This window comes from Ursus americanus, chromosome 4 (assembly GCF_024610735.1).
Source record: "Ursus americanus isolate L20-20 chromosome 4, mUrsAme1.1.p, whole genome shotgun sequence".
NCBI lineage: Eukaryota > Metazoa > Chordata > Mammalia > Carnivora > Ursidae > Ursus > Ursus americanus.
In genome coordinates this window covers 34,295,242-34,322,382 of record NC_142130.1, presented here as the reverse complement: position 1 = coordinate 34,322,382, position 27,141 = coordinate 34,295,242, and the positions used below count along the sequence as shown (strand labels likewise).

Here is a 27,141-nt window from a genome sequence, read left to right as displayed (position 1 = left end):
GGTCCAGGGAGCACGAGTGAATGTAGGACAGAGAGATCTCAGGGCCACAAAGGAGATGAGGTGAAGAAAAACAGGTAAAGGCCTGAGACAGTTTGGGAAAAGCCAGTTTGAATTCTCGGGAGGAGAGGATCACAGGGCAGAGGACCATGACAGAGCCAGGGCCCTCTACTCTTCTGTCCAAATAGCATCTTGAGCCACCTTTGAAATCTCGATCACTCCCCTTATTTAGACACAGATAAATGTGTACATATCCATAGGTTCTCACCATCTGGAGAGTTCCTACCGCTTATGTCCTGTGATGGCGTCTCCTGAGCAAGTGGTTAACTTTTTAAGGACAAAATGGTCCTTGCACCTGATCATGGTTTTTAGCAAGGTTATAGTCAAATTGGTAGCCCATCTTTAGCAGCTATACAAACTGTGCAGCAGTCATTTCTGTGTGTCATTCTTACCCCAAATTTCCCCTTTGCTCTTTTCTGAGCCCTCACCCTATCCCAGTCGAGTATTTCAACCATTATAAAACTTAGTCTTGTGTGAGGGTAATATCAGCCCCCCCGGGGGGGTGAAATTGGAGTTGGGGAGGAGGGGCAAAAATCTTTTTATGCATGAAGCCTACGCTTAGATGCTCCCTATCTGCTCATGTACTAAAGGTCCATATATGTACATAAGCAAATACAGAGTAGACCTCCGAGGACTGTTGGTCTACATGAGTCAGCCATGTGCTTGAGCAGCCCATCCATGAAGAGAACCCTTCTTGATCGTCAGAGACATCTTCCCAGAAGTAAGATTCTACCTCGTCTTGCACTGCTCAGGCAATTCCCACGTGCTCCCCAGCGTGCAGCGAAGCCTGCAGCTCTGACCTTTGCTTCCAAGAGTCTCCTTTGGTGGCTTAAAGGATAACCTGCAGAGGATGTGGGTGTATTCAGATGCAGATTTCTTGGTCTTACCTCACTGAGTTCAGAAGGACCCCTTGTAAGAAACAACTCTACACGGGGTCTCCACTAATGACTCTGGCACCTCGGGTCCAGATTTCATCCTGAACTTGAAATAGTCACACCTCGGCTGGGCTGCTGAAACTGAAGGGGGGGAAGTGGGGTGGTGGCTCATTTGATTTTACTATGAAAGAGTTTTGCCCCAGGTGAGTCATTAGTCAAATGCCAGAGCTCAGTTACAAGTGTGTGGGGAGGACCGCATGAGGTCATTATGTTCACTACTCCCAGAAACCAGTGTCTCCGCTCTCCTTCCTGGACGTAACCTTGGCAGGTCACCCTGTCCTCTGGCGTTCAGTGTGGTGGCATCTGTCCCCCAGCAGCCTGGCTGCGGGGGCCGAAGCCCAGGGAACCAGTCCCCACGGCCTCAACTTCCCCTCGGTGCTCACGGATGATGCAAACCCCACATGACAGGCTGTGGAAAGTATGTTCAGGTGCTTGGCTCCTTTCAGCCTAATGCCTTTTAAATCAGGATCCAGATTTGATTTGCTTTTCCTTGCCTTCCTGGCTCCAACCCCTCCAGGCTCATTTTTTACTCCCCTGTCAGGCATCCCAGAGTTTGGAGCTGGGTGAGCCAAGTCCTTCACACTTCCCAGACAACCGTGTCTCCCAAGCCCGTGCCTGCCATCTCAAGCACCAGCACTCAATAGGCACCCCTCCTGCCCCCGCCCCGCTCCCATCCCTTTGGCCTGCCCTAAACCCTGTGGAGTCTTCTGTCTCTCAGGAGTTGCTCAGGAGCTCAGGGCCAGCAGATGAGAGAACACGAGGGGCCAGTTTCCTCCTCACCACCACTCAGACAGTGCTTGGGGCACAGATGTCCATGCACTGTCACTGTGGCCCTGCCGCTTTTTCCATTCACAGCGCTCTTGGGCAGGACTGGGAGACAGAGATCCCATGTGAAGGAGCCCTCAGGTGTGACACGCAACAGGAGAACCGACTTCCTACATTCCCAGACAGCACGCCAGCGTTCAAGGGTGCGTGGGGTGGGTGTGGGGGGGCATTCGCAGCCTCGGCTACTACAGAATGTGAATCCCCTGAATGTAGGGATGGTCTCTTGGTCTTCTCTGTCATGTTTTCATCCCAGATGTACCAGACGTCCTACCTGTAACTCATGTTTACTCAACTGAATTAACCAGCCACTGGAGTCGGGCTTCCCGGAGTGTCACAGCTTCATGGAGCGCTGGGCACGCTCATGAAACCACTAGGTCGCTACCCTAAAACCTCATTTAAACGTTATTTTTACAGCAGGAAGAGGCATGAGAGTCATCTGGTCTAACCTCCTCATTCATAGATGAGAAAATGAAAGCCCAGGGGCCAGAGAGAGTTAGAAGCTGAGGTGACTTCCAGGCCAGCTCTCCTACTGTCACACTGGTCCTAAGAGAAGCCAGCTCCCTAAGACAACCAGCAAATTGCCAAGCGAAGATGTTTGCAAAGGATGGCATCTGAGCATCACCGGGCTGACTGCGGTAGCCCAGTGTCTTTAAACCCATCCTAATTAGCTACAATCTATCCAGGCCTTCCTGAAAACCTACCATGGGCAGGGCACCATCCTAGATGCTGTGGAGAATGCAATAATGAGTAAGAAATCGCCCTCAAGGGGCTCTGTCATTCTAGTGACAAGCACATAAATAACCATCAGGTAAAGCCAAAGATACACAGTGCAAGAAAGCCTCAGGTGACTCAGAAGGGAGGAGACCATAAGTGGCAAGGAGAAGCAGGATGGGCTCCCTGGAAGAAGTGGAGTAGAGTCAGGGCGCCTGGGTGGCTCAGTCCATTAAGCATCTGACTTCGGCTCAAGTCATGATCTCAGGGTCCTGGGATCAGGCCCTGAGCTGAACTCTCTGCTCAGCGGGTAGTGTCCTTCTCCCTCTCACACTGTACTCTCTCTTTCTCTCTCTCTCTCATTCTTTCTCAAACAAAAAAATAAAATCTTTAAAAAATTAAGTGGAGCAGAGTCTGGATAGCAGTCTTATAGATTTGGGGTCCAGACTTTAGCAGAAAGATGACAAGTCAGAGAGGCAACACCCAGGACCTGCTCAGGGATGGTGGGGCCCAGGTCCTAGGACATTCAAGAAGAACACTGGATTGGCCCCGCACCGTGGAGAACAATGAACGCCAGGGAAGGCGTCCAGACTCAAAACCATGGAAGGCTTCTGGGCTGATAAGTGCTCAGAAAAGAACTTCACAGTAGATGAAGCCTGGAAGGGGCTGAGTGGGGAGCACCTGGGGGTTACCCCCGCTCTGTGGACAGAAGCTGTTCTTCAGTTTTACCACCCACCAGTGCATGGGCTGATTTAACTCAGGGGAGGTGATCAGAAACTTGGCCAATTCTTCAATTTAGGTCTCCCTGAGAACACTGCTCCGGGATTCACTGGGCCTCCATTCATACATTTCATTCCATTTAATTCTGCCTACCTTTTCCCAGCTGCTTAGAAACTGGAGCTGAAGTAACTAGCACTGTCTACCCTCTAGCAAACCCAGAAGGGCTTTGTACACTATAAATGCTATACAAATGTACAGCATATTATGAAAAGTAAGTTTCACTGATGGATGAATGGATAAGGAAAATGTGGTATACATATATAAGAAAATATTATTCAGCTATAAAAAAGAAGGAAATCCAGTCATTTGTGAAAACATGGATGGACCATGAGGGCATTATGCCAACTGAAGTAAGTCAGACAGAGAAAGACAAATACCATATGATCTCACTTATACGCAGAATCTAAAAACGAGCTCATACGTACAGAGAACAGACTGGTGGTTGCCAGAGGCAGGGGGCAGGAGGTGAGTGAAATGGGTGAAGGCCTTCAAAACATGCAAACTTCCAATTATTAAATAAATAAGTCATGGGATGTAATGTACAGCAGGGTGACCATAGTTAATAATACCATATTGTAGGGGCCCCTGGGTGGCTCAGCTGGTTAAGCATCCAAGTCTTGATCAAAGCTCAGGTCTTGATCTCAGGGTCATGGGCTCAAGCTCCACATTGGGCTTCATGCTGGGCGTGGAGCCTATTTATAATAATAATAATAATAATAATAATAATAATAATACCACCATATTGTATATTCAAAACTTGTTAAGAGAGATCTTAAAAGTTGCATAATGTTATATGTCATTCTATCTCAATTTAAAAAATAAGACATGATCATGGGGTGCCTGGATGGCTCAGTAGGTTAACAGTCAGACTCTCGGTTTTGGCTCAGGTCACGATCTCAGAGACATGAGACTGAGCTCCACATTGGGTTCTGTGCTCAGCAAGGAGTCTGCTTAGGACGCTCTTTCTCCCCCTACCCCTCCCACTCCTGCTCTCTCAAAAAAATAAATAAATCTTTAAAAAAATAAGACATGATCAGAACAAAATACAAAGAAAACTCTAACACCAAGATGTTGGAACTGAATAAAATAACAAAATGTCAAAGATGGAAACGACTGTCAAGATTATTTGGTCCAACTCCCAACATGATTTGTAGATCCAAAATACTACAGTCCTCACAGTTGGGAGTCCAGCCTCTTTGAACACTTCCTGTTCTAAACTAATACAGCGCCTGGCTCATAGTAAAGTGTTCCATAAACATTAGTTAAATGAATCAAATTCAAACACTGGAAGTCTACCGTAAATAAGAGCAGAACATTAATGATGTAAGAGATTAAAATCGAGAAAATCCATAGGCTGAACAAATAATCTTTCTTTCCCAGGCACCTACCAGGAGCTGGGACTTAGGTGTGTTTTTAAAAAACTGACATACGAAGTAGGGAACACACACAACAGTATATAAATCATAGAATTTCAGATTGTAAAAGGCCTTACTGGACATCTAACTTGTGATCTGATACAAAGGAATCTGAGACTCAGGGAGGTTGAGTGGTTTGTTGAAAGTTTTAAGGCAACTTCAGAGAAATGAGAACCCAAGTCCAGTGTTCTTTCCAAACATGTTATGTTAATCATCTAATTAAATTCTAAATTGTAGAGTGCGGAATATAACCCTTCTAGAACGTGGCAATGGAAAAGAACACAGTGAGTTGGAAGAGGCTTCAGAGAGGAGAAAAAGTCTAATTTTCTGTAACCAAAATTGATAATCCATTAGTTGCAAGATTACTGGTGGCAGGGATCACATTTTATTTTCCTGTGTAGTCCCAGTGTCTGGGGCACAGAGAAAATTCAACTCATGTTAGCCAATTTTTACGAAAGCAGTATCTTGATGATTAAAGTTAGAAAGAAGTTGCATATTATAAAGAATGTGAACATCTCAGGTCCTGCAGAAACTGTGTCTCTGCCAGGCCATACTGATGTCTCCCATGACCCCGCCCTGATGAATGGCAAACCTGGCACTTCATACCTCCCCCCTTGCGCCCCATGTGCATACAGAGTAAGAAGAGGCTAATTTGGTCTCTCCATCTCTCATTGCTCATTTTGCCACAGACCTTTGTTTCCATTTCAAGGCAGACAGTCAAGATAATCGGAAACATGTTAAAATCATAGGTGCCTAAAAGCCCCCTTAGTTAGGAGACAGAGACATCCAGATAGCAACAGCCTTTTCTTTTGCTCCTCACAGGTGAACTGTCACTAAAGTTTAAAAAATACAGACGCTTAGGGGTGACTGGGTAGCACAGTCCACTGAGCGTCCGACTCGGTTTCAGCTCAGGTTGTGATCTCAGGGTGGTGAGATCAAGCCCCCTGTCGGGCTCCACGCTCTGCATAGAGTCTGCTTCAGAGTCTCTGTCCTTCTCCCTCTGCCCCTCCTGCTCACGCTTGCTCACGCTCACATGCACTCTCTCTCAAATAAATAAATAAATCTTTAAAAATAAGTGAATTTTTAAAATAAAAAATACAAAGAACTGAGAACAAAAAAATGTCTATTTACGTGGTTCCAGTACTCTTCCAGTTCTAGGTAGTGACCGTGCAGACGCTCTTATGCAGCGGGATTGGACTGTGCAGGGCGTCTTTGCTCTACTTCTCTTTCCACTTTGCATCTTCCACACACATTCCCACTGACGGATGCAGCTCCCCAAATGACAAGTAAATGATTATGCAATATCTGCCATATTGACATGTTAATTTAATCGTCTCCTTCTGAGCACAAACTAGTTCTTTTTTTGTTTAAATAGTGTTCTGAACATCTTTGTACCAACTAGTTTTTCCTTCTCCGTTACAGGTTAAAATATGGTGTCAAAAGCAGAATTCTTGGCAAAACATATCAATGGTTTGGTTGTCCCTGTAACATTCTGCCAGTCTGAGCCCCAGAAAGGCTGAGCCAAACAGTGCTCCCAGCAAAGGAAACCTTCACTTGTTTCCTCATAGGCCCACAGTGAGCTCTTGGTGTCTTTTACGTTGCTGGTTTTCAGGTACACACTTTAACTTCCATTTGTTTAATTGCTTGCACGACTGTGCAATGTATTTTGATGCAGTGCCATATACTTTTCCAAACCCAGACTTTGCCTATGTTTCCTTTCGATGTAAACTATGTATTCATCTTTGACCACCTATCAAATGGAATCTAGACACAAGTCAGATAGATATATCAAGCCAGGGACACCTGGGTGGCTCAGCTGGTTAAGTGTCTGCCCTCAGCTCAGGTTGTGATCCCTGAGTCCTGGGAAAGAGTACCGCATGGGGCTCCTTGCTCAGCAGGAAGTCTGCTTCTCCCTCTTCCTCTGCCCCTCCCCCCCTGCTTTTGCTCACGCTCGCTCTCTTTCTCTCCCTCTCTGACAAATAAGTAAATAAAATAAAATAAAGAAAAGATATACCAAGCCAGTTTCATTGTGCTTTTTACAGATTGCAGAAGTAATTTCCATCTATTGTTTAAAAATTCAAGCAATAAGAATGTGTATAAAGTAAAAGGTGAAAGTTGAGGGCAAAAAGTTTCTTTCCCCTTGCTCTTTCCCCTCCCTGCAACAGTATCACTCTCCAGATATAACTGCTGAAGTCATCTTTCTATTCTTATCATTCTTATCTGTAATTCTAGATAGAACAGTGTGTCTATTTCTTGATTTAGATAGCATTTAGCAGATTTCCACTATGAAGGATGAGGAATTTCGCTGACTTACACCGCCTCCCCCTCGCCAGTCCTAAGCTGATTGTTGTATCTTCCATTGGACATTGATGGCCAGGTCACTAATTCAAATGCCATGGAGTCTGGGAGGACACACAGGTACAGGAAATGGGTGGGGACAAGAAGTGTCACGAGGACCTCCCTGCCCACCTTTTGCTCTCCCACTATTAATACGAACATAGCTAGGGAAAAGGCCAAGTCACAACTGGCAACAGACTCTTGTCCGTGTGTTGGAGAGGACAAGGAAAGGGGAGGACCGTAGCAAGCTGGCAGAGACACCCTTAGACGCAGGCAGTGGCTCCCACTGCCCACGTGCTGCCACATGGAAGCACCGCCAAGTCTTACTTTGTGCGCAAAGCCATTCAGAAATGATGCGCGCGCGTGTGTGTGTAGGCCTTCCACTTGTGAAACTTAGCTCAAATTTTTTGAGAATACCGCTGGTCAAACACAAAAGATCTGTGTGCCAAACATGGCCGATTGGCTGACCATTTTTGACCTCTGTCATTATGGTTTAAGTCCTGTACTCAAACTTGTTATTTGATGCATCTGTTTTAGATGGTAGCTCCTCGCCCCGCACTCTGTAAGTAAGATGAGGACATTACTGTCCTTAGAGTCTTCTCCTCCTCTCCTTTCCCGCCTCTACCTTACCACTCACCATTCCTTTACTTGGGGCTTTCCAGAGCTTTCAGAGTTAGCTTTCTGTTCTGTGCCTATAATTAACGTTTTTGAGCTTTGTCTGTGGGTTGATTTTTAAAACAGGACAATTTTCTTGACAGCAATATTATATTGTACAGATATTTTCTTCAAATGTCTGGTGGCCATGAATTAACTGTTCACAATCTATAACTGAAGAACTCACTTCCCAATGTGGGTAGCTGGTGTGGGTTTTCCATCCCTTGGGTGCAGTCCTGTCTCCCCGAAAGAGAGGACCCAACTGCGAGCTGAGTGTACCTGAGCGGGACACATCTGCTGGCAGGCTTCACTTGGAGGGTCTGGGCATGGAGTAATCTGGCAGCACAGCCAACCATTTCAGCTGCTGGCAAAGTAAAAAGGCATTCTTCTGATATAACAATATCCATACCAGGAGCTTTCGTTTTCTCCATATGGATAGTAAGTAAACATCCTTTAACCACCCTAACCTCTGTCCTACAGCCCACTCCTCGTCTCCACATGCTTTCACCTCACATATGAGGCTCTCACTTCTGCCGAAGCCTCACCCCTCAGATGCGATGGCAGGCAGGGTTGGCACAGCCGTCCACGCAATCCTGAGAAAACCATTCACCCGTTCACATCCCCTCCCTGTTCTCAGTACAGCACCAAATCAATTCTCTCGGTAACCCTACATGTGCGTATCAGTGGCATATTTGGAGGGAGGAGAAGTCAGCAAGTCTGTTCAGTGTGACATTCTGAGCCAGCGGCGGCCACCTGCTCACAATTGTAGTGGTTTCTGCAACACCGTCCTGTCATCTCCCATTCGGCCGCTTTTCCGGTGAGCACTACAGAACTCTGTAACACCCAGCAGCTCACCACCACCAGGCCTCCTTGCCATGGGAATTTCTGAGCCACCTGGAATGGACAGCTAGGGAAACTTTGGGAGCACATTCAAGTTGGCCTAGATCCCAAGATTACCATTCTTCAGTGAAAATGGAAGATAAAGATTCTTTCATCAAGAAGATAACATTTTTCTTTGAATGAATCTTATGCCCTAAGTAAATGCTCAAGAATTTAATGTCTTGATGAACAGATAAAGAAGATGTGTGTTTGTGTGTGTGTGTGTGTGTGTGTGTGTATACACACAATGGAATACTACTCAGCCATCAAAAAATGAAATCTTGCCATTTGTAACGATGTGGATGGACCTAGAAGGTATTATGCTAAGAGAAATAAATCAGCCAGAGAAAGACAATTATATGATCTCACTCATATGTGGAATTTAAGAAACAAAACAGAGTATCATAAGGGAAGAGAAGAAAAAATATAGTAAGATGAAACCAGAGAGAGAGAAACCATAAGAGACTCTTAATCATGAGAAACAAACTGAGGGTTGCTGGAGGGGAAGGGGTGGGGAGATGGGGTAACTGGGTGATGGACATTAAGGAGGGCACGTGATGTAATGAGCACTGGGTGTTATGTAAGACTGATGAATCACTGACCTCTATCTCTGAAACTAGTAATATACTATATGTAATTAATTGAATTTAAATTTAAAAAAGCAAAAGAAAATCAGTCTGCTAGAAAAAAAGAAAAAGGGACACTGAATATTGAATATATGTCTTTGTAGATAATGCAAAAAAAATTTCTGAAAGATTACATAGTGTTTATTTGTAAGATGGGATTAAGTAAATTTATAAAACTTCACTTTAATTAAAATTATTTTTATATTAAAAAAAGAATTTAATGTCTTATTTCTATTGTAAATGGAATAGCTAATTTTAATATATCTTCTGGCTGTGGGTCTCTGGTTTATGGGAACTGAGGTAAATGGAAGAGTGATCTCAATCAGCCCTGTCCAAAAGCACTTTCTGCAGTGTTCAATAATCTGTGTGGCCCAACCCGGTAGTTTTAAGCTCCATGTGGATACTGAGCACTTCAAATGGGACTGGTGTGGCCAAGGAACTGAATCTTAAATTTTATTTAATTTTAATTAATCTTAACCTAAGTCGAAATAGCCACATGTGGCTACCGGCTGTCCTACTGGATAATTCAGCTCTAGACCTGGGGCAACTCATTCTCACTGAGGAAACAAAAGACAACCAACAATAACTGATAAAACTGTAAACTGATCAAAGTAAAAAGTCATACATGTAAGTATTATAGGAATCCAGAGAAGGGAGCAATGGAGGGTTAGAAAGTTCATGTTTAGATCTACGAGGTAGATCTTTGTGCCAACGTGAAAAATAAATGCCAAAACATGAGAAGCAAAAAGACCAAGTTGCAGATCAGAATATGTACATGGGCCCATTTGTGTGTATACATATATACATAAGCAAATGCAGATACAATGCTTCTATGTGCATAGAACAATTCTGGAAGGATACCCCAATTGTTGACAATGGTTACTTCTGGAGAGCAGAAGTATGGGTCAAGGCAAGAACTTGTTTACATTGTTTTTTTTTTTTTTTTTTTACAAATAGTTTAACATTTAAATCATTTTTTCTCCATAACAAAATTATTTTAGATAATTAACAAATAATACATTTTTAAAAGGCCAAAGAAGACAACTCTTTCCTGTGGTTATTACTCACAAGTGATCTTATGTGATTATTGGGAATATTCCACATCCTATGACCATGGCTCTTCTGTACTCTAATAAAATGCTTCAAAAAGAAAGCATCCTCAAGGATAAGCAGCCTGAAGGAGGCAAAATTGAATTTGGACCCCTATGTTGGATGAGATGGAGAACAGGAGAAAGGGCATTCTTGATAAAGGTCCAGCCTGAGGAAGGCAAGGGAGCAGGGATGCAGGGGTGTGGGTAAGCAGTGAGGGCTCTGGAAGGGCTGGAAAGAGACTGGATGGGATAAGGGGAGATAAGACCCTATCAGAAGCATAAGACTAAGTCCTTATGAACTTGACTAGCAAGACGTCTGGAGTCTTAGATCCTACCAACTTGGTTCTTGGGGGCACCCAACATGTACTGAGCACCCATCAGGTGGCCGCCATCATGCTACTCCTGGGGCAGGATGATGAATAAGAAATAGTCACTGAGTTCCAGAAATCAGATGAGACATGTGACAGGGATGGCATCATATAGTGTGAGAAATACAAGATTTGGACCCAAAAGTACTGCCTCCATCACTATGGACATAACCTTAACAAGTTCTGTAATCACTCTGAGCCCCCAGTTCTTCCTCTACAAAAATATGGGGAGACGGCTACCTTACCATGAGGATGAAATCACTAAGATCACATGCCTGACCCCATCGGGCACCAACAAATGCTACTTCCTCTCACACTCTGCCCCATTCCTAACCCCAGATCGATAGGAAAGATAAAATACTTTTCTTATTTACCCTTTCTCCTCAAAAGTGAAACCAGAACAAAGTCCCTGTTTTGTGGACTGTGGGCTGGGTGAGCGGGGCTAGGGCTGGCCACGTTTAGGAGGAGGGAAGCAGGAGAGCGGGACAGGGCTGGAGGGCTAGGAGCTGATCATAAAGGCCTTGTAGGCAGTGCTGAAGAACTCCGTGCAAGGCTCGGGGACATTAAGCAGGGGTGGCCCAGTCAGACCCACACTGCAGGAAGGACAAGCTGCAAGGACAGAAGTCAGGAAGCAGGAAACAGGTTTCCAAGCCACTGCAAATCCTGTCTTAATCTCCTCTAAATTCCTATAGTACAAGCAATTTGTTGAACTATTTCAAGCCTCTAATTATACACTGTCATATCCTACTGTTTTACATACACGCGTTTTTCTCCAGAACTACATCAAGACTCCTGAGGACAGAAAGCACAGAAGGAAGGAGATACTTCCCTCAAATTTCTCCAAGTGGTTGAGTACTTCCAAGTTAGAAGTGAACTAGGAAGAAGTCAGTGTGGGATGGATACTACCGCTGGCTAAAGTGAAAAGGGAGGAATTCCTCATGCTTTCATGGGTCTTCTCCGTTCCCTTCCTCCATGCTCCACGACTTCAACAGAAACATGCCTTGAGGAGGTGGGGCTGGCCCTTCGTTGTGAAGCCCACATCAGTAAGCACCGAGCCCCATGGTCTGGAGGGAAGCCTCATTTGGGCTGAACTTCTCAAGAGACACTGAAGTATCAGCTCATTTGACTCACAGCACGGCCAGGGCTTATCACCATGTTTGCTTTTTCTGATAAGAATGAATTCCAGGGCAGAGGGGAAGAAATCTCCAGTCATTTCAATATCTTTCCTCACCATCTTGCTCCTTTCACACTTGACTCTGTGTCGGGGGAGGCAGCCTATCGGGCTTTAGCCACCCTTATGCGCCACAGAACAGCGGAAGAGTTTCCGTCAGCCCCTGGCACTGGTGTGGCCCCAGCTATCTACGCAAGAAGGCCCCAGCACCTGGGCCCAGCAATGCTCAACCGTGGTGGCACAGTCCGGCGTACTACTCTCTTCTCACCCTTGCGGTATCCTGCACTGTGGGGGTCCTCCTGGGCACGTGGGCAGACAACAGAGCCCACATCTGAGTTACATCTGCTGTCTTGTTCCCTCAAGCAAACAGCTGCCCCCTGACCACCCCACTCAGGCCTAGCAGGCCTTCCCATGGGAAGAGGCCCACATAGGCTTTGGATGGGTTCAGAGCCATTTGGTAGACAACTCTGGGATCCCAGGTGCTCAGAACATGGGGAATGGCGTGGCTCCGGTGTGCACAACCTTTAGGCAGACAGATCCCCTGCTGTGAGGTGAGGGTACAGCCAGATGAAGGAGCAGAGGTTTCTAGGATGGGGGCTCAGGTTGCCTGGATTAGAGGTAGTACTGATGAGATAAAGATCCAAAGTTTTATGAGTTCTTGAAATTATAATCTCCAGTTGACAGAGCCAAGAAAAATTGTAAAAGGTAGGCAGCTTTGGCTTAATCAACAGACCCTGATGAAGAGTGGTTTTCTATAATGACATTATAGAAAATGTCATTAACAGTTAAATGGTATTAACTCACCTCCTGACTCCATATGGTTGACTTCCTCTCCCAGATCCTAGACCCTGTCAGTTCAGGCCAGGTGGCCAGAGCCAGGGAAGAATGAATTCTTCTAGAATGCTTTAATTGCAGGGCCACCTTCAACTCAGAGTAAGGTACTCTCATCACTATTGGTCGATTTGGTAAGGGTCTGAAAGAGGTTTTTTTCTCTTTTTCTTTTTTTTATTGCAATATAAAATTATGACATCATGTTAGGTTCAGGTATGTAACAAAATGATTCAAGACGCCTGGGTGGTCCAGTCGGTTAAGCAATGTCCTCAGCTCAGGTCATGATCTCAGGGTCCTCGGATCCTCAGATTGAGTCCCGCAGCCATCAGGCTCCCTGCTCTGCAGGGAGTCTGCTTCTCCCTCTCCCCGCTCATGCTCTCTCTCAAATAAATAAATTCTTTAAAAAATTATTTGATATATGTATATACTGTGAGATGATCACCACATTAAATCTAACATCCATCACAACACATAGTTATAATTTTTTTCTTGTGATAAGAACTTTTAAGATCTAATCCCTTAGCAACTTTTAAATATACAACACAGTATTGTTAACTGTAGTCCCCATGCTGTACATGACATCTCCGTGACTTACTTATTTTATAACTGGAAGTTTGTACCTTTCTGCCTTTATCCATTTTGCCCACCTTCCACCCCCAACTCCGGCACTCACCAATCTGATTCTCTGTGAGTTTGGGTTTTTTTTTTCTTTTTTCTTTTCTTTTTTTTAGATTCCACATATAAGAGAGATCATACAGTATTTACCTTTCTCTGTCTGATCTGAAAGACTTTTTTTCATCCTTCTCTGTGCTATGTCTTCTTTCCTATTTATTCCCATCAATTAAAGAGACAATATCTCCACAAGCATCTCACTGGGTGTTTATCAGTTAGGAACATGTTTTTGTAAAATTTCCTGTATGAATAATCACAGCCAAAGATCCTATCTAAAAAAGTGTTTAAGGCCTAGGATTTTTTGTCTTTTGGTTGCTGGTCATTATGCTCCCTCTACTGCTATACCCTCAACCCATGCCCACTCCAACCAATCCTCAATGTTCTGGTTTGTTGCTTCATGGTTTTAATATGGCTGCTGAGCACCAGACATCATACCAGCATTCAAGGCAGGAAGCAGAGGAGGGGTGGAACATGACAACACCAGTGATTTTTTTTTTTTAAATCAGAAAAGCAAGAGCTTCCCGGAAGTTCCATAGTCAGCTTCAGCCAGAATGTGTCATTGAGCCACCTCTAGCTGGAAGGGAAGCCTCTACAATGGCTTCTAGAGTAGAAAAGGTCAAGGGCAAAGGGAACTGGTAATGGGTTATGTGTTGGCTGTCCAAAGGGTCTGCCATAAAGTGGAAAAGCCCTAATGGATGTGATGTACTGAGACGTACAGAGCTGAACATCTCACTGTTCGGAGCTTCTCAGAACAAGACATGAGCCACAAGGGTTATGTGGTCCCACCTTAATGACACCCAAGTCTTTTGGATAGAAAGAGGGACCTTATTGGAGGAAAGGGCTCATTAGATCCTTAGCCTATAAATACAGGTATAATAAGGAAATGAGGGCAGGGCAGCAATAATTTTATCTTTTTTAGAAATAAAAACAAAAAGTACAAATTTGAACCAACTTTTTTTTTTAAGATTTTATTTATTTGTTTGACAGAGATAGAGACAGCCAGCGAGAGAGGGAACACAAGCAGGGGGAGTGGGAGAGGAAGAAGCAGGCTCATAGCAGAGGAGCCCGATGTGGGGCTCGATCCCAGAACCCCGGGATCACGCCCTGAGCCGAAGGCAGACGCTTAACCGCTGTGCCACCCAGGTGCCCCGAACCAACTTCTAATTACTAGCTTCATAAGGCAGCAGGAAGCAAACCTTTATAACTTTCTCACATCCTGGTATCCACTGTGTTTCTTTGCAGTGACGGGAGGGTCCTGGTGCCCTGGTCAGAAGCTGGGACATCCCCGTACCCTCCACACCAGGCTTTAGGACTTGAGCTGGTGGTGGCAACTTTAAAGAGGGGAGCAGATGGAGTTCCTGGGGGCTGCCACAAAGGGAAGGGTTCATGCCTGCGCAATGGCCACCAGCCTGGGCCTAAGCAGCAGCTTGAAGGCTTAATTTTAAGACGTCACTCATTCATAAGATTCTGCAAGAGCCCAGTTAATGAAGAGCTGAGCTCCCGAGGTCGCTGCGACAGACACCAGGACTGGTTTGGTGCAGAATGAGCATCTGGAAAGGATATAGCCCAGCTCCTGGAGGGAGGGGTCTGCTGCAGGCAGGGTCAAGTGGCCGCAGCAGTGAAGGGTAACATGTACCGCATGCAGAGAACCACTGGCTACACGCAGTGGGTAACCCTGTTTGGAGCTCCATCTTTTATAAGTAGCAACTCCTGCGCAAAGGCCGCATCCCTCCAGGTTAACACCACCTTACTTCTCCCTTCTCTGAGGGCATCAGGGCAGGAACACTCCCTGCAACCAGCATCCTCAATCGGGAAACTTCTGAGGTGGCTCTTTCCTATTGCAAAACATCCCTCTGTGCCCTTTGGTATGGGGATCACGCACACCTGCAGCATGCTAGTTTAAGAGCACTTTCGGGACAGCCTCTCCCTCTGCGTTTCCACTTGCAAGCTCTCAGATGGAGCCAGACACTCCATCTAAGATCTCTCTGGAACTGTCTTCCCCCAGCATGCGGCCAAGGTCTTGTTCTGCATTAATCCCAGGCAGGTCGGAAGGGGTAAAGTAGCTGTGCGGGCGGACTTTTAAGGAATGTGTCCATTTTGACATATAATCCATATGCAATATAGAAAGTCAACTTTCACCAATATAAGCAAAATAAAATTCTCGGAGAATGGTGTACTTTAAGATTCCTGCAGTCCATATTGTGAATGCTTTCAATCCACTGAATTGTTTACTTTATGATGGTTTAATTTATGTTATGTGACTTTTACCTCATTGAAAAACGACCATATTACTATACTTTTTAACCTTAGGAAGTGGTTTTACCATTCTCTTCCTCAATTCATTTTCTTTTCACATTCCTGAAGGCCAGAAATACAGGAACCGCAAGCTGTTTCTTCTCAGATAAGGAAACCCAGGTCCACAGAAGGTGTGAAGCCAACGGAGGATGCCAAGCTATAAGGAACCCAGTGTGCTGATGCCTAGGCCGGCACTCATTCTACAAGTTTCCAAAGAAAATAACTCAAGGGCGTGGTCCCTTCGTGACCTCCAAAGGCAGCAAAGGAAGCAGAAGCAGCACCATGCTACAGAGGAAACTAAGTCCTCTCTTTCTCCCCATGTCTACCAGAAATTGAGGAGGAGTTCATCTTTCCGAGGCAGTAGGGCAGGAGGGAAGGTTCTGGAGATGAGGTCAGTTTCACTAAGCCATTTTTTTATATTTTATCTTTTAAGTATAAAGCTGGTGTCTTATAACACCTTCACAGAGTGGTCCAGCCACCATCGCTATCTCATTCCAGAACATCTCCATCATCCCCATCAGGAACCCTCTACCCATTAGCAGTCAGTCCCCACTCCTCCTCCCTGACCCCCACAACCACGAATCTATGATAGCTTTGCCTACTCTGGACATCTCGTTGCCGCGGAGGCGTTTGGTCTGTGGCTTTCTGTGCCTGGCCTCTCTTCCCTAGCAGAGTCTTCTCGGTGTGCATCTCTCTGCAGCATGTATCAGTAGGTCGCTCCTTTTCACGGCCTAAGCCATTGCTAAATCCCCAGGGATTCTCCGAGGCTTCTCTCCTGCCAGCTGCGGGGATGTGGAGACCACAGGGCAACAGAAAGGAGCCCTCATTCTGGCAGGGCCCAGAAAGAAGAAACAGACCCCTCAGCAGTGTCGCCAACACTTCCCACGATCTTCTTCCAGGGGAAGGTGTGGCAAGGATTGTTACGTCAGGTCCACCGGCAAACAGCCTTAACCACAGGACCGCGGGGAGCACGCATTGCAGTGAAGCCCATGTGCTCTCCAGATGGCGAGGGCCATCCTGCACTAGGCCAAACCGGGTGCTTAAACAAAGGCAAGGCCCAGCATCATCCGGGATGAGGGATGCGCTTGACCCCTTCCTTCTACAAGCGTGCAGGGGCCTGCTCTTAAACTGTAGATTCATAATGCCACCTGTGAATTTCTCATCAGCTCAGCTCTCTTTCGCTCGGATCAAAGGCTTCTAGCCCCTAAAGTGTTTCCTGGAGTGGATTCCCCACGTTTAACCCAGTAATACGTGCCAATGTCCCTGAGTTCCACATGCGTCTCCATGTCAAGCTGGTGATGTGACTTCCCAGCGGCCTGAGCCAGCAGCTCGCTACAAGTCTCTCTGCTTGGCGTAACCTCACTATTCTTATAGCTGTTCTTCGGTGTCCCCGTCGTCTTCTCCTTTCTAGCACAACGTGGATAAGGGATTATCATGCTCAATTTGCAAGAAGAAATAGAGGCTCAGTAAGAGCAAGAGACCAGTATTCATTAGCAAAAGGTAAGCGAACCGATAAGGGGTCCCATCTCCCTTCCCACTGCTCTGGATGCACCAAGTGGATACACGAGAGAGCTGGTGAACAAAATGCTCCTCTGAGGGAGAAGGTGAAAGAAAAATGATGGTCTGTTCTCAACTGTCCAGATTTGAGGGCACATATTTCAACCCAAGCTGCATGGTTCCTGCCACCAGCCCGTGTCCTCTTCTATAATTAGACAGCACGTACCCAGAACATGGCCTACTTAACAGCAAAACGTCTCCACGCCCATCCCCACCCCTGAGTTCTCCAGCACAGACCAAAGTCAACCATAAACCAAACAAGTCAGGTAAACTGACAGATATTCACTTTATGTGTGGGTCCGAAGAAAACCAGGCTTCCGCGAGATCCAGCCTGCTGGGGAAAGGGCTGCGGAAGCAGTGACAACCCTGCCCCATCTCCTCTCCAGCCAACCCTCCAGCCACACTTCTTACCCTCCCTTCAAACTTGGCGGTGGCTCCTTCTCTGATGCAGAGGTTCCGAGGGGGCACAATGAAAGCAGGGGCCTCGGTCAGGGGCACGGAACCGACTCTCGAGTGATCCACACTGACGGGGGTTTTAGAAACCTGTGTTGAGGCGGCCAGCTTCACATCCCCCATGGTCTGCAAACAGGAAGGAAGACCAGGTCAGATGAGACAAAGTGCAGCCCCTCGTCCCTGTGCATGGCCAGCATTCCCAGTGTGCAGGTGGGGCCCCTGGGTCGTGGGTTCTGGGGGGAGTGGGTGCCCCGTTAGGTCAGGGTCGGCCCGGAGCTCCTCTCTGGGAATGAGAGGTTCTGAGTCCTCCACAGGCAAGGCTGCCAGGGTGAGGCTCATCCCACCCCAGACACCAGCACCAGGGCCAGAGACCTGCCTCCCCCAAACCCTATGGAGAACTTTTAGGAAAGGGGCAGCTGGGGAAAGAACAGAGGGACCAGCTGATCTCAGCATCTTTACAGCTGACTCTAAAACCAGTATTTAATAGTCATTGGCTCTTCAGTATCAATAAGCAAGTCAGGCACTCATGGTAGGAAGTAGAAGCTGCTTTTGTGTAACTATGAGAGCTCACGGGCTAAAGAAAAACAGAATGCATCTTCTCAGAAAGGAAAGAGTTTGGGGTTAACACAGCAAGGATCCTGGCTAAGGTAGGGAGAGGTGAGGGTGAGATGAATGGAGGAAGGGGAGCACGTCTAGGGAGGACATCCCACTTCTGGGGACTAGATGGTGGAAAGCCTTGCAGGTCACAGAATGTCAGAGAAGGGAGCATTCTAAGATTATTCAGGCTAATTCCTCCATTTGCAACTGAGGCCTAGAGAGGGTAAGTCACTAGCCCAAAGAGACAAAGCAAAATGATGTCATCACTGGCAAGAATACCTCAAGCCCCTTGTTCCTGGCACAGTCCCCAGCTGGGACTAGACAGGATGTCTATGGGGGCTGGCAGGTTAGCTGGGACACAGGGACTTCCTTAGGATTGATTCCAGAAGTGGAATTAGAAACAGGTACGAATCTGAGCTCTTGGTGGTGAGCAGCAGAAGAGACTCTGGCTCTCATAAACAGGGTAGGGATTTGTGGGAAAGATGGGGAAGGAGGAGGTCCTCAAATCCCCAGAAAGACTGGAGCACAAGGCTGGGAAAACAGGCAGCAGCTGAGAGAAGCCAGGTGGTCAGACCCCAGGCAGCCCGTGGACACCCACAGCCACCACCTGGAGCACATCCTAAGTCCCCCTGCTCCAAGTGCCAAGTCCAGGTGGAGCCTCACCAGGCTGCACCAGCTCGAGATTGGGGACCACGTCCTACTTGCATGGAACAGTGATGTCAGGGGCATGTAATTAGTTTGTTTAAATTTATAATAATCATAAAAATAAAGTAGGGCTATGCTCACGTTAAAGTAACAAAGACGTAGGTTCGTTTATAACAGGGCACATACCCTGCCTGAAAAAACCAGCTTTCTCTTTGCTATAAGGTATTAGCTGTGCAAACAAAATCTTTTCCAAATGATAAGACTCACAGGTTCACGGCAGTAGATAACAATATAAGCAACACTTCTGTAGCACTTACCATCCACCAGGAACTATTCTAAGCACTTTCAAATAACAGCTCATTTGCTCCTCATATAAACACTAGAAGACAATTAATCTCATCATCCCCATTTTATGGATTAGAAACTGAGGCACAGCAAGATAAAGAAATGTCCCCAAGGTCATGGCATTTAGTAGGGGCCAGACTGGCACTTGAACCCAGGCGTCTGGTGCCAGAGCTCCCATTCCTAACCCGTGGCCCTCTTGCCCTCTCTAAGCAGTTGGAGTTGGCTGGTGGCAAGGGGCTCTGAGGTTGGGGTAGCCAGCGAGGGAGCCGCTAGCATATGCACATGAAATTAAGGTTTTCTGCAGGTCAAAACATACCATCAACAACACTGAAAGATGGATGGGATAAAGTGTTTGCAGCAAAAACAAGGGACTGGACTACTTTGCAACGAAGAAGGAAACAGCCTCCCAGACAGGTGGGCAGAGGCTATGACTTGAGCCGCTCACTGAAGACAGACACATGGCCACTAAACGAAGGGACACTGCCTGGTGCGGGTAAGACTGTGGTAAGGTGGCACACTCACCTCGGGGGAGGGGCATAAAAATTGGCACCATCTCTCCAGAAAGCAATTTAGCAAAGAGACTCTGGAAAAGAAAAGTCCATCTCTCCTCCCAGAAATCCTACATTTAGCAATGTATTATTGGGAAAGCATCAGAGATGCAGCACAAAATTTATATCTAAGGATGCTCATCACATTATTTATAGCAGAAGAAATAGAAAAATAATCCTGAAGTAGAAAGAGAAAGGAAGACCCAGTTAAGTGTCTAATAGTGAGAACTGGGGGAACACAGTGGGGTATCAGGCAGGTATATGAGTGTATGTTCACAAGGAAAATGATGATAGGAATTGAATGATATAGAAATCTTAAACTCAACTTAAATTTTAATATGGAAAATTTCAAACATACAGAAAAGTAGAAAGAACGATAAAATGAATACTTTAAAAACCCATCGCCTAACTCCAACAGTTAACATCTTGCCATATTTCTGTCACTGTAGTTTGTGTGTGTTTGCACAACCATTTTAAAGTCATCGAGATAGGGGCGCCTGGGTGGCTCAGTCGTTAAGCGGCTGCCTTTGGGTCAGGGCGTGATCCCGGCGTTCTGGGATCGAGCCCCACATCAGGCTCATCTCCTGGGAGCCTGCTTCTCCCTCTCCCACTCCCCCTGCTTGTGTTCCCTCTCTTGCTGGCTGTCTCTCTGTGTCAAATAAATAAATAAAATCTTTAAAAAAATAAAAATAAAAAATAAAAGTCATTGTGATATTTTAATGGCAAAAATCAGGATATATTCATTCACTCAATTAAAACTGATTTCTTGACCATCGACCATGTGCCAAGTTAGGTGTTTGAGATACAGCAGTGAACAATTACGTGTGTGTGGCAAGTGTGGTAACATGGTGGTAGGGAAGGAATGGGGTTCTCAAATCCTGCAGAACCCCGTAGGACCACACCCAGAGGGAACCCTGCTCCCTCTGTCCTCTTCCGGTGCCACTGTGGTGAGGTGACAGACACACTCTGCTGCCAGCACAGGGGACGGCTCGGGGTGGGGGCAGGGAGCATGAGGCTCAGACCCTGCCACAAATGCAGCCATGAGCTGCAAGCTACTTCAAGTCTCTTGGCCTCCATTTCCCCCTTCCGTAAAACGGGTGGGATAACATCAGCTTCAGAAGCTGTGGGGAGGATGTGAGTGAGAGCACAGACAAAACACACAGCACGAGAGGGGTTCAATCAGTAGTAGCCGATCAACACTGTCATCATCCAGTTCCCAAAGAGAAGCTGGTCTCCCCACCCTGCAGGACACAGGCGCTCTTCACCAGGGATAGCAAGGAGCCCAGTCCGGCCCAGTCACCTTCAGGGCAAGGGCATCTGAGTGGGATTACTGTGACCAGCCGCAGGAAGCAGATGGCAGAGGTCCGTAAGGAGGCAGGGGAGGCAGCCCTGAGGCCCACAGCAGCCTCCCTCGGCACGGTTGTGTCTGTTCCAGCAGGGCTCAGGGCAGTCGCCCCAGTCCTGCCAGGCAGCTCTGACTATGCTCCTCTCACAAATGCCAACACCGAAGCTCAGAAATAACACTTGTCCAAGGTCACAGAGCTAAGAAGTAGAAACCAAAACCAAGTCTGACCTCAGTCCCACCCTGTAGGCCTCCTAGAGCACCCCCTGACCCCGACGAGGCATTTCCTACTGTCTCCAGTCAAGGGAGATAAAACAGGCAGAGGCTTGGGAGTGGCACAGAGGGTGGGGGACAGGGAATGTTCTCCCCTTCTGCTCTTAGGCCTGGCTTTGAACGACACAAGACTTTTGGGGAGCTGAAAACTCAGAGTGGTGACATCAGGCTCAGGACCCTCTCTGCATATCATCCTGATCCAAGATCTTCTGAGGTCTGTCTAAAAGCTCCTGAAGGTCCTGGATGCCATCATCAAAGGGAAAGTGTTTAGCTTCAAGAACACAGAGGACAGAAGTCATCTATCCCTAGGGGAGGTTTGGCTTCATGGCTAGAAAAGCAACAGGCAAGTCAGTATAGTCAGGAGACATCCAGTCCCCCACAAGGTGGTTGTGTGTGTGGGGGGGTAGTTTCTTAACTATTGTGTGGGCAGGAACAGAGCCCAGTCCCAGGCTGGCCAGACACACCAAACAGCTTCACTCAGCCCATCGCCCCGCCCACTGCCATCAGCAGCATAAACAGAACCCATCCACATTGACAAGTAACGGTTACTGACATAATTGGAATGTTCTACCAAAAAATAATAATAAATCAGGGGCGCCTGGCTGGCTCAGTGAGTAGAGTGTGCAACTCTTGATCTCAGGGTTGTGAGTTCAAACCCCCCCGTTGGGCGCAGAGATTACTTAAAAATAAAATCTTTAAAATAATAATAATAACAATAAATCAAACCAAACCATCCTTATTCCCTTCTAATCTCTCGTCCAGCCTGATGACCACACTCGTCGAGAAGACCAGAGGGGCTGGGTAACTTTTGCCATGATTTCTCTACTGGCAGAGCAGTGCTCAGTGGCTGGAAACACACCCAGCTTGGGGGTTCGTTCAATACCAGTTAAATGCAGATCAAAGGACAGAGAATTAAGAGGAGAAAAATGGAGGAGGGGGTCAAAGAGAGCTGGAGGCAGCCCCCCCACACAATGCTCAGGCCAAAGCTCACCTCCAGATAAGGTTTCCACAAGTAACGTAATTTGTTAATCATCTAAAGCAGCACTAGTTAACTTGACTTTCATCTGATCAAAAGCACTTTAAATTGTTTCTTGAACCTAGAAAAGAACACTTTCAACTATGGCCAAAAGAGAGTGAACTCTGAAGCAAAAAGACTCAGAAGAAATGTTAAAAATTAGGGATGAAGTTATATGGCGGAACAAGTTTAGAGAAACGAGCCGTCCTCCTCCCTACCCAAAGTGCATACATTTAAAACAATCGTGGTCTTTAAGCACCTGACCTGGCAGCAAGGCATCCTGGAAATACCACACCTTCTCTCTAGGGCCCAGCTCCCAGCAGGCTCTGCACTGGAAGCCTGGCAGCCAGCCGTGAACACCCCCCCACCCCCACCCGCACCCGGCGGGAGGCAGCAAACCACCCAGGTGCAAGGGCCCCAGGCAATGACAGCTCCGCTCTCCCCACCTTAATCTTCTCCCTGCGGGGCACTCAGATCCTGACCAATCCCCTAATCGCTCCTCACACCCCAGCGGCTCCTCGACTGGAGGCTGTGCCAGGTGGACTTGCCGTGACCCACAGGCACGCACCGTGAGGCAGAGCCACGCACCGAGCACCGACGTGCCTTACCGTGGTCTCTTCCCCGGGCAGCTCTCCCATGAGTCGGGGCGCGAGGGCAGCCCCGCTTTACCGCTGGGCTGCAGAGAATCCTGTCCAACGCCCGTCTGAGGAGGAAGGCAGTGAGGGAGAGCCAGGCACGCTGTGGAGCCCAGGGCTAGACTGAAAAGTGAAGGGCCGTTTGCCTGACGCTGCTCGCAGATGTTGCAACTTGCCTTCTGCTGGGCAGCCAACTTCACTTGTCAGGGAGATCTGTTGTTCGAATCCGCCCAGCTGGGGTGACCTTTGAAACCCCTGGCTGCCAGCTGCAGAGGCTCTCAATGGCGTCCCGGGGAGACCAGGAGTGGAAGCTCACAGGTTCTTACTTGTTCAGAGCTGCCAATTCCAATCTCAGTGGGGAGCGAAGGGAGGACGCTGTCAAGCAGAGAGCTGAATCCCTGGAGGGGCTGGGCACACCCCCAGCGCCACATCTGGCCTAGAGCGTCACTCACCCCTTGGCACATCTGGCATGCGATTACCACACAGGGCTCATGGGATATGTGCCTCCTGAGACCCAGCTCTTTCCTCCTTAAGCTAAAGAAGCCCTGCTTATGATCCCTGGAGTGGGAGGGAAGCCCAGAGAACAGATGGTTGGGGAACTCCCGCGCTGCAATTGTCTTAAGGAATCTGGGCTGAGATTTGAACCAGGCTCCAACTGTTCATGTCACACACGGGACCCAGCAGGGCTCCTTCTGACCCCTGGGGAGCTTCAGGACGGGCCCTCAGTGCATACCTCTAAAACATGGTAACAAGGTAATACTCAGCCCAGTCCTCCTCCAGGGGAGAGAAGGATTTCCATAGTTCCAAAGGAATCTCACGCTATGCAACTCACGCCATGGGACAAACTGCAGATGTCTGAATCAGGAATGACACGGTAGAAAAGCTTAAAGCTTTTCTACTGGGCCCTGTCTGAGCCTTGACTAACTGGTACTCTTCTAACAGCTAAGGGACCCTTTACCCTCTAGCTCAGCAGTTCTCAAATTTTTGGTCGCAGAGCCCCCTTTATGCTCCTAGAAATTAGTGAGGATTCCAAAGAGCTTTTGTTTGTGAGTTATTGCTAACAATATTTACTGTGTTCAAAATTAAAACTAATAATTCATTCAAAAACATCAATAAGCCCATATGTTAACATAAATAACAGTTTTAAAAGAAAAAATATATTTTCCAAAACAAAAAGAAGTTTAGTAAGAAGAGTTGTTCATTTTTGCAAATTTCTTTAATGTCTGGCTAATAGAAGACAGCTAGATTTTCATGCCTGCTTCCACATTCAGTCTACTGTGTTATCACAGTGTATTTGCAGCTGCTGGAAAACTCCACTTGAGAGAGAAAGAGAGTGAAAAGGGCAAATGCCATCTTATTACAAAGATGATTTGGACCTCTGGGCTCCTGAAAGAGTCTCAGGGATCCCAAGGATCTGCTGGGGGCATACTTCGAGAACTGTTGCTTTAACCCATCCCCTGTTTTCCCCATTACCATCTGCTCTCATGTCTGTCTTCCTAAAAATGCACAACTAGAAAGGGGAAAAGTGGTTTTATAGGAGTAGTGGAGTGTGGCTTTGAGGAATGGGTGAGGAGGAGGGTGAATCGATATCTAATTTGGCTCCACCTTTTCTTCCAAAGAAAATGGTTGAACAAACGTGCACCTGAGAGACTTGAAGCTGAAACAGATACTGATGAAGAGAACACCTGTAAGTCAATTAAGTCCTCGGCCAAGACTGAATATAAACTCCAGACCTCTGGAAGACATGGTAGATATTTGAATATTTTATGGCTAATAAAGGAAGAAAGAAATCCAAAAAACAATGCTGTTCACCACTGAGGAATGGAGGTAAATTCAGATCTAAGTCTTCTTAGATGGAAATCTCTGGTGGTGGCAACAGGACTGGAGAGTCATCTGGAGATGGACAGAACTAAGGACAATGAAGTGGACAAAAACATGGGAGGCATGTCTATCACACCTGTGGGTTAGACTAAGCAAGTAGGAACAGCTAACATGCTAAACACAGCTAGCCTGCTCACTACAGCCCTGAAAAGATCAGCAAAATGGACCAGAGCTTGCAAGGAAACTTAAAAGGACAATTTTTAAACTGAATACTTAGGCTCGGGAGCAAAAACAGGGGCGCTGGGGTGCCATAGTTGGTTGAGCATCCAACTCTTGGTTTCAGGTCATGGTCCCAGGGTCATGAGACGGAGCCCTGTGTCAGGCTCTGCGCTCAGCTCTGAATCTGCTTGAGACTCTCTCCCCTCTTCCTCTGCCCCTCCCTCCCCGCACTCTCTCTCTCTCAAATAAATAAATAAATCTAAAACAACACAACACAACACAACTACCCAAGTACAAACACAAGTACCCAAGTACAAAACGGCTGACTGGAAACACTGCACTCAGACCTCTGGTCCCACAGAGATCAGGCTAGTCCCATGTTAGCAGCACGCATCAAATCCCTTACGGCCTCTTTATCCCACAGCTCACGGATGACCGTCACGTAGTTGTGTGGTTCTATGATTAACATCTGTCTGGAACACAAACCCCCCGGGTCAGAGATCCCGAGTGTTTCACTAACTACTGTATCCCCAATGCCCACAGTACTAATGAGCACACGATAAGTTCTCAACAATACTTGTGGGATACGTGAGTGAACAGAAAGTTGGGCTAAAAAAAGTATTGAAAAAAAAATCTCTTCCAAACTAGGACACACTTAACTCTATTGTATAGGGAATCTTGAGAACGTTAGAGAGAAGATGGAGGGAAAGAAACCAGTGAACAGGTCACTCCAATAAAACAATCTGCCCCTCTGGAGCCAATAGGTATTTGGTTCCAGACACATGGGTGCTAGTCTGGCTTTAGACCAAGCATGTGACTCGTGCACCCTTTCCACTCTGCTTCTCAGTCTTCCAGTGTGTGAAATGGGCATGATGATGTCCTGCCTTGGAGTCTTGGATAGACTGAGGTTCCTGCTGGCATTTCCAAGGGACTCGGAGCCAGGTCCCTGGCTTCCCAAGTGAAAGCACTCCAAGGCAGCCCATGCTGTCCCCCACAGCTGAGTTCTTCCCTGAGCCACCAGGCAGGTGGCTGTCCCCTGGGCTTCCTGGGCCTTTCCTCTGGAAAAGCACATTAAAGGAAGGGCTGGGTTCCCGCAGACAGATGAGCTGCCCACGTCAGCCCGGCCACGTCAGCAGAGCAGCAGACCACGGGCAGGAGGATGCCAGCTCAGCAATACCACGCCGAGTGCCCACATCTTTGGCAGAAAGTTATTTTTAAATTTTCTTAAAAGGGGATAGACACACACACACACACAGATCAAATCAAATAAACACACCCAACCGCACACACAGTGTGAACCAGTGAGGCCTGGTCTCCTGGAGCTACTCTCTTCCTGTTGGGATTCTTGCTTAATTTGGGATTTAATGAGAACAGGCTGAGAGAAGCTTTTTGCAATAAAAGTCACATGAAAAAAAAAAAAAAATCAAAGCCAGAACCAGAAACCCTGATTATAACTAAATTAGCAAAAGGCACATTTCTACCACAATTAGCCAACAATCCTAATGCTCATTTTGTTATCAGGTGTTACCGCCACAGAAGTAAATCTGGGATCACCAGTGTGTTGATCCAACCGCCCCCTTCTCAAACACCATGCCTCCTCCCTCCATTCTGTTAAGTCACACCAACTGCGCCGAGTTTTTTAAACCCCAGGAGATGAGCACTGGGATACTCATGTAGGGGTAGCCCCCACCATCCTCAGGCCGTGGGAGCCCAGAAAATCGCCTCGGGGAATAAGTACTGCGCTGACGGCTCCCATCCCCAGGATGCCCCACGGAGGGGAACAGACCACTCGACAGTCAGATGCTGCGTTCTCCACCGCTAAACTGTGTGGCCCGAGGACGGTGAAAACCTCTGAAAGTCTTAGTTTACTTATCTGTAAAACGGGGCTCCCGCAAATACCCCGCTCCCTATGAGGTTGCCTCGAGGGTCGGCAATGTGTATGAAGAGCAGCCCAGCCCAGTCTCTGGCAGAGAGTACGTGCTCAATCCACAGCAGCTGCTGTAGTTAACATCACTGCTGTTGTTTTAAGATCTCTTTCAGAAGC

At 47.0% G+C, this 27,141-nt stretch overlaps 1 protein-coding gene across 3 annotated transcripts in view; it reads right to left on the bottom strand.

Moving 5' to 3' along the window:
* The window catches only part of MYLK (myosin light chain kinase), a 199,906-nt gene that overhangs the window by 152,823 nt on the left and 19,942 nt on the right, over positions 1-27,141 (bottom strand). The window contains exons 1-2 of one of the 3 annotated variants that reach the window (XM_045812532.2): positions 23,031-23,232; positions 17,616-17,783 (exon numbers count right to left, since the gene is read on the bottom strand). In XM_045812532.2, coding sequence (XP_045668488.2) covers positions 17,616-17,783; positions 23,031-23,060 — 198 coding nt within the window. In that variant the 5' untranslated portion in view covers positions 23,061-23,232. Of the gene's footprint in view, positions 1-17,615; positions 17,784-23,030; positions 23,233-27,141 lie in introns of those variants that run through there. The other 2 variants (XM_045812533.2, XM_045812534.2) reach the window with 2 other exon arrangements.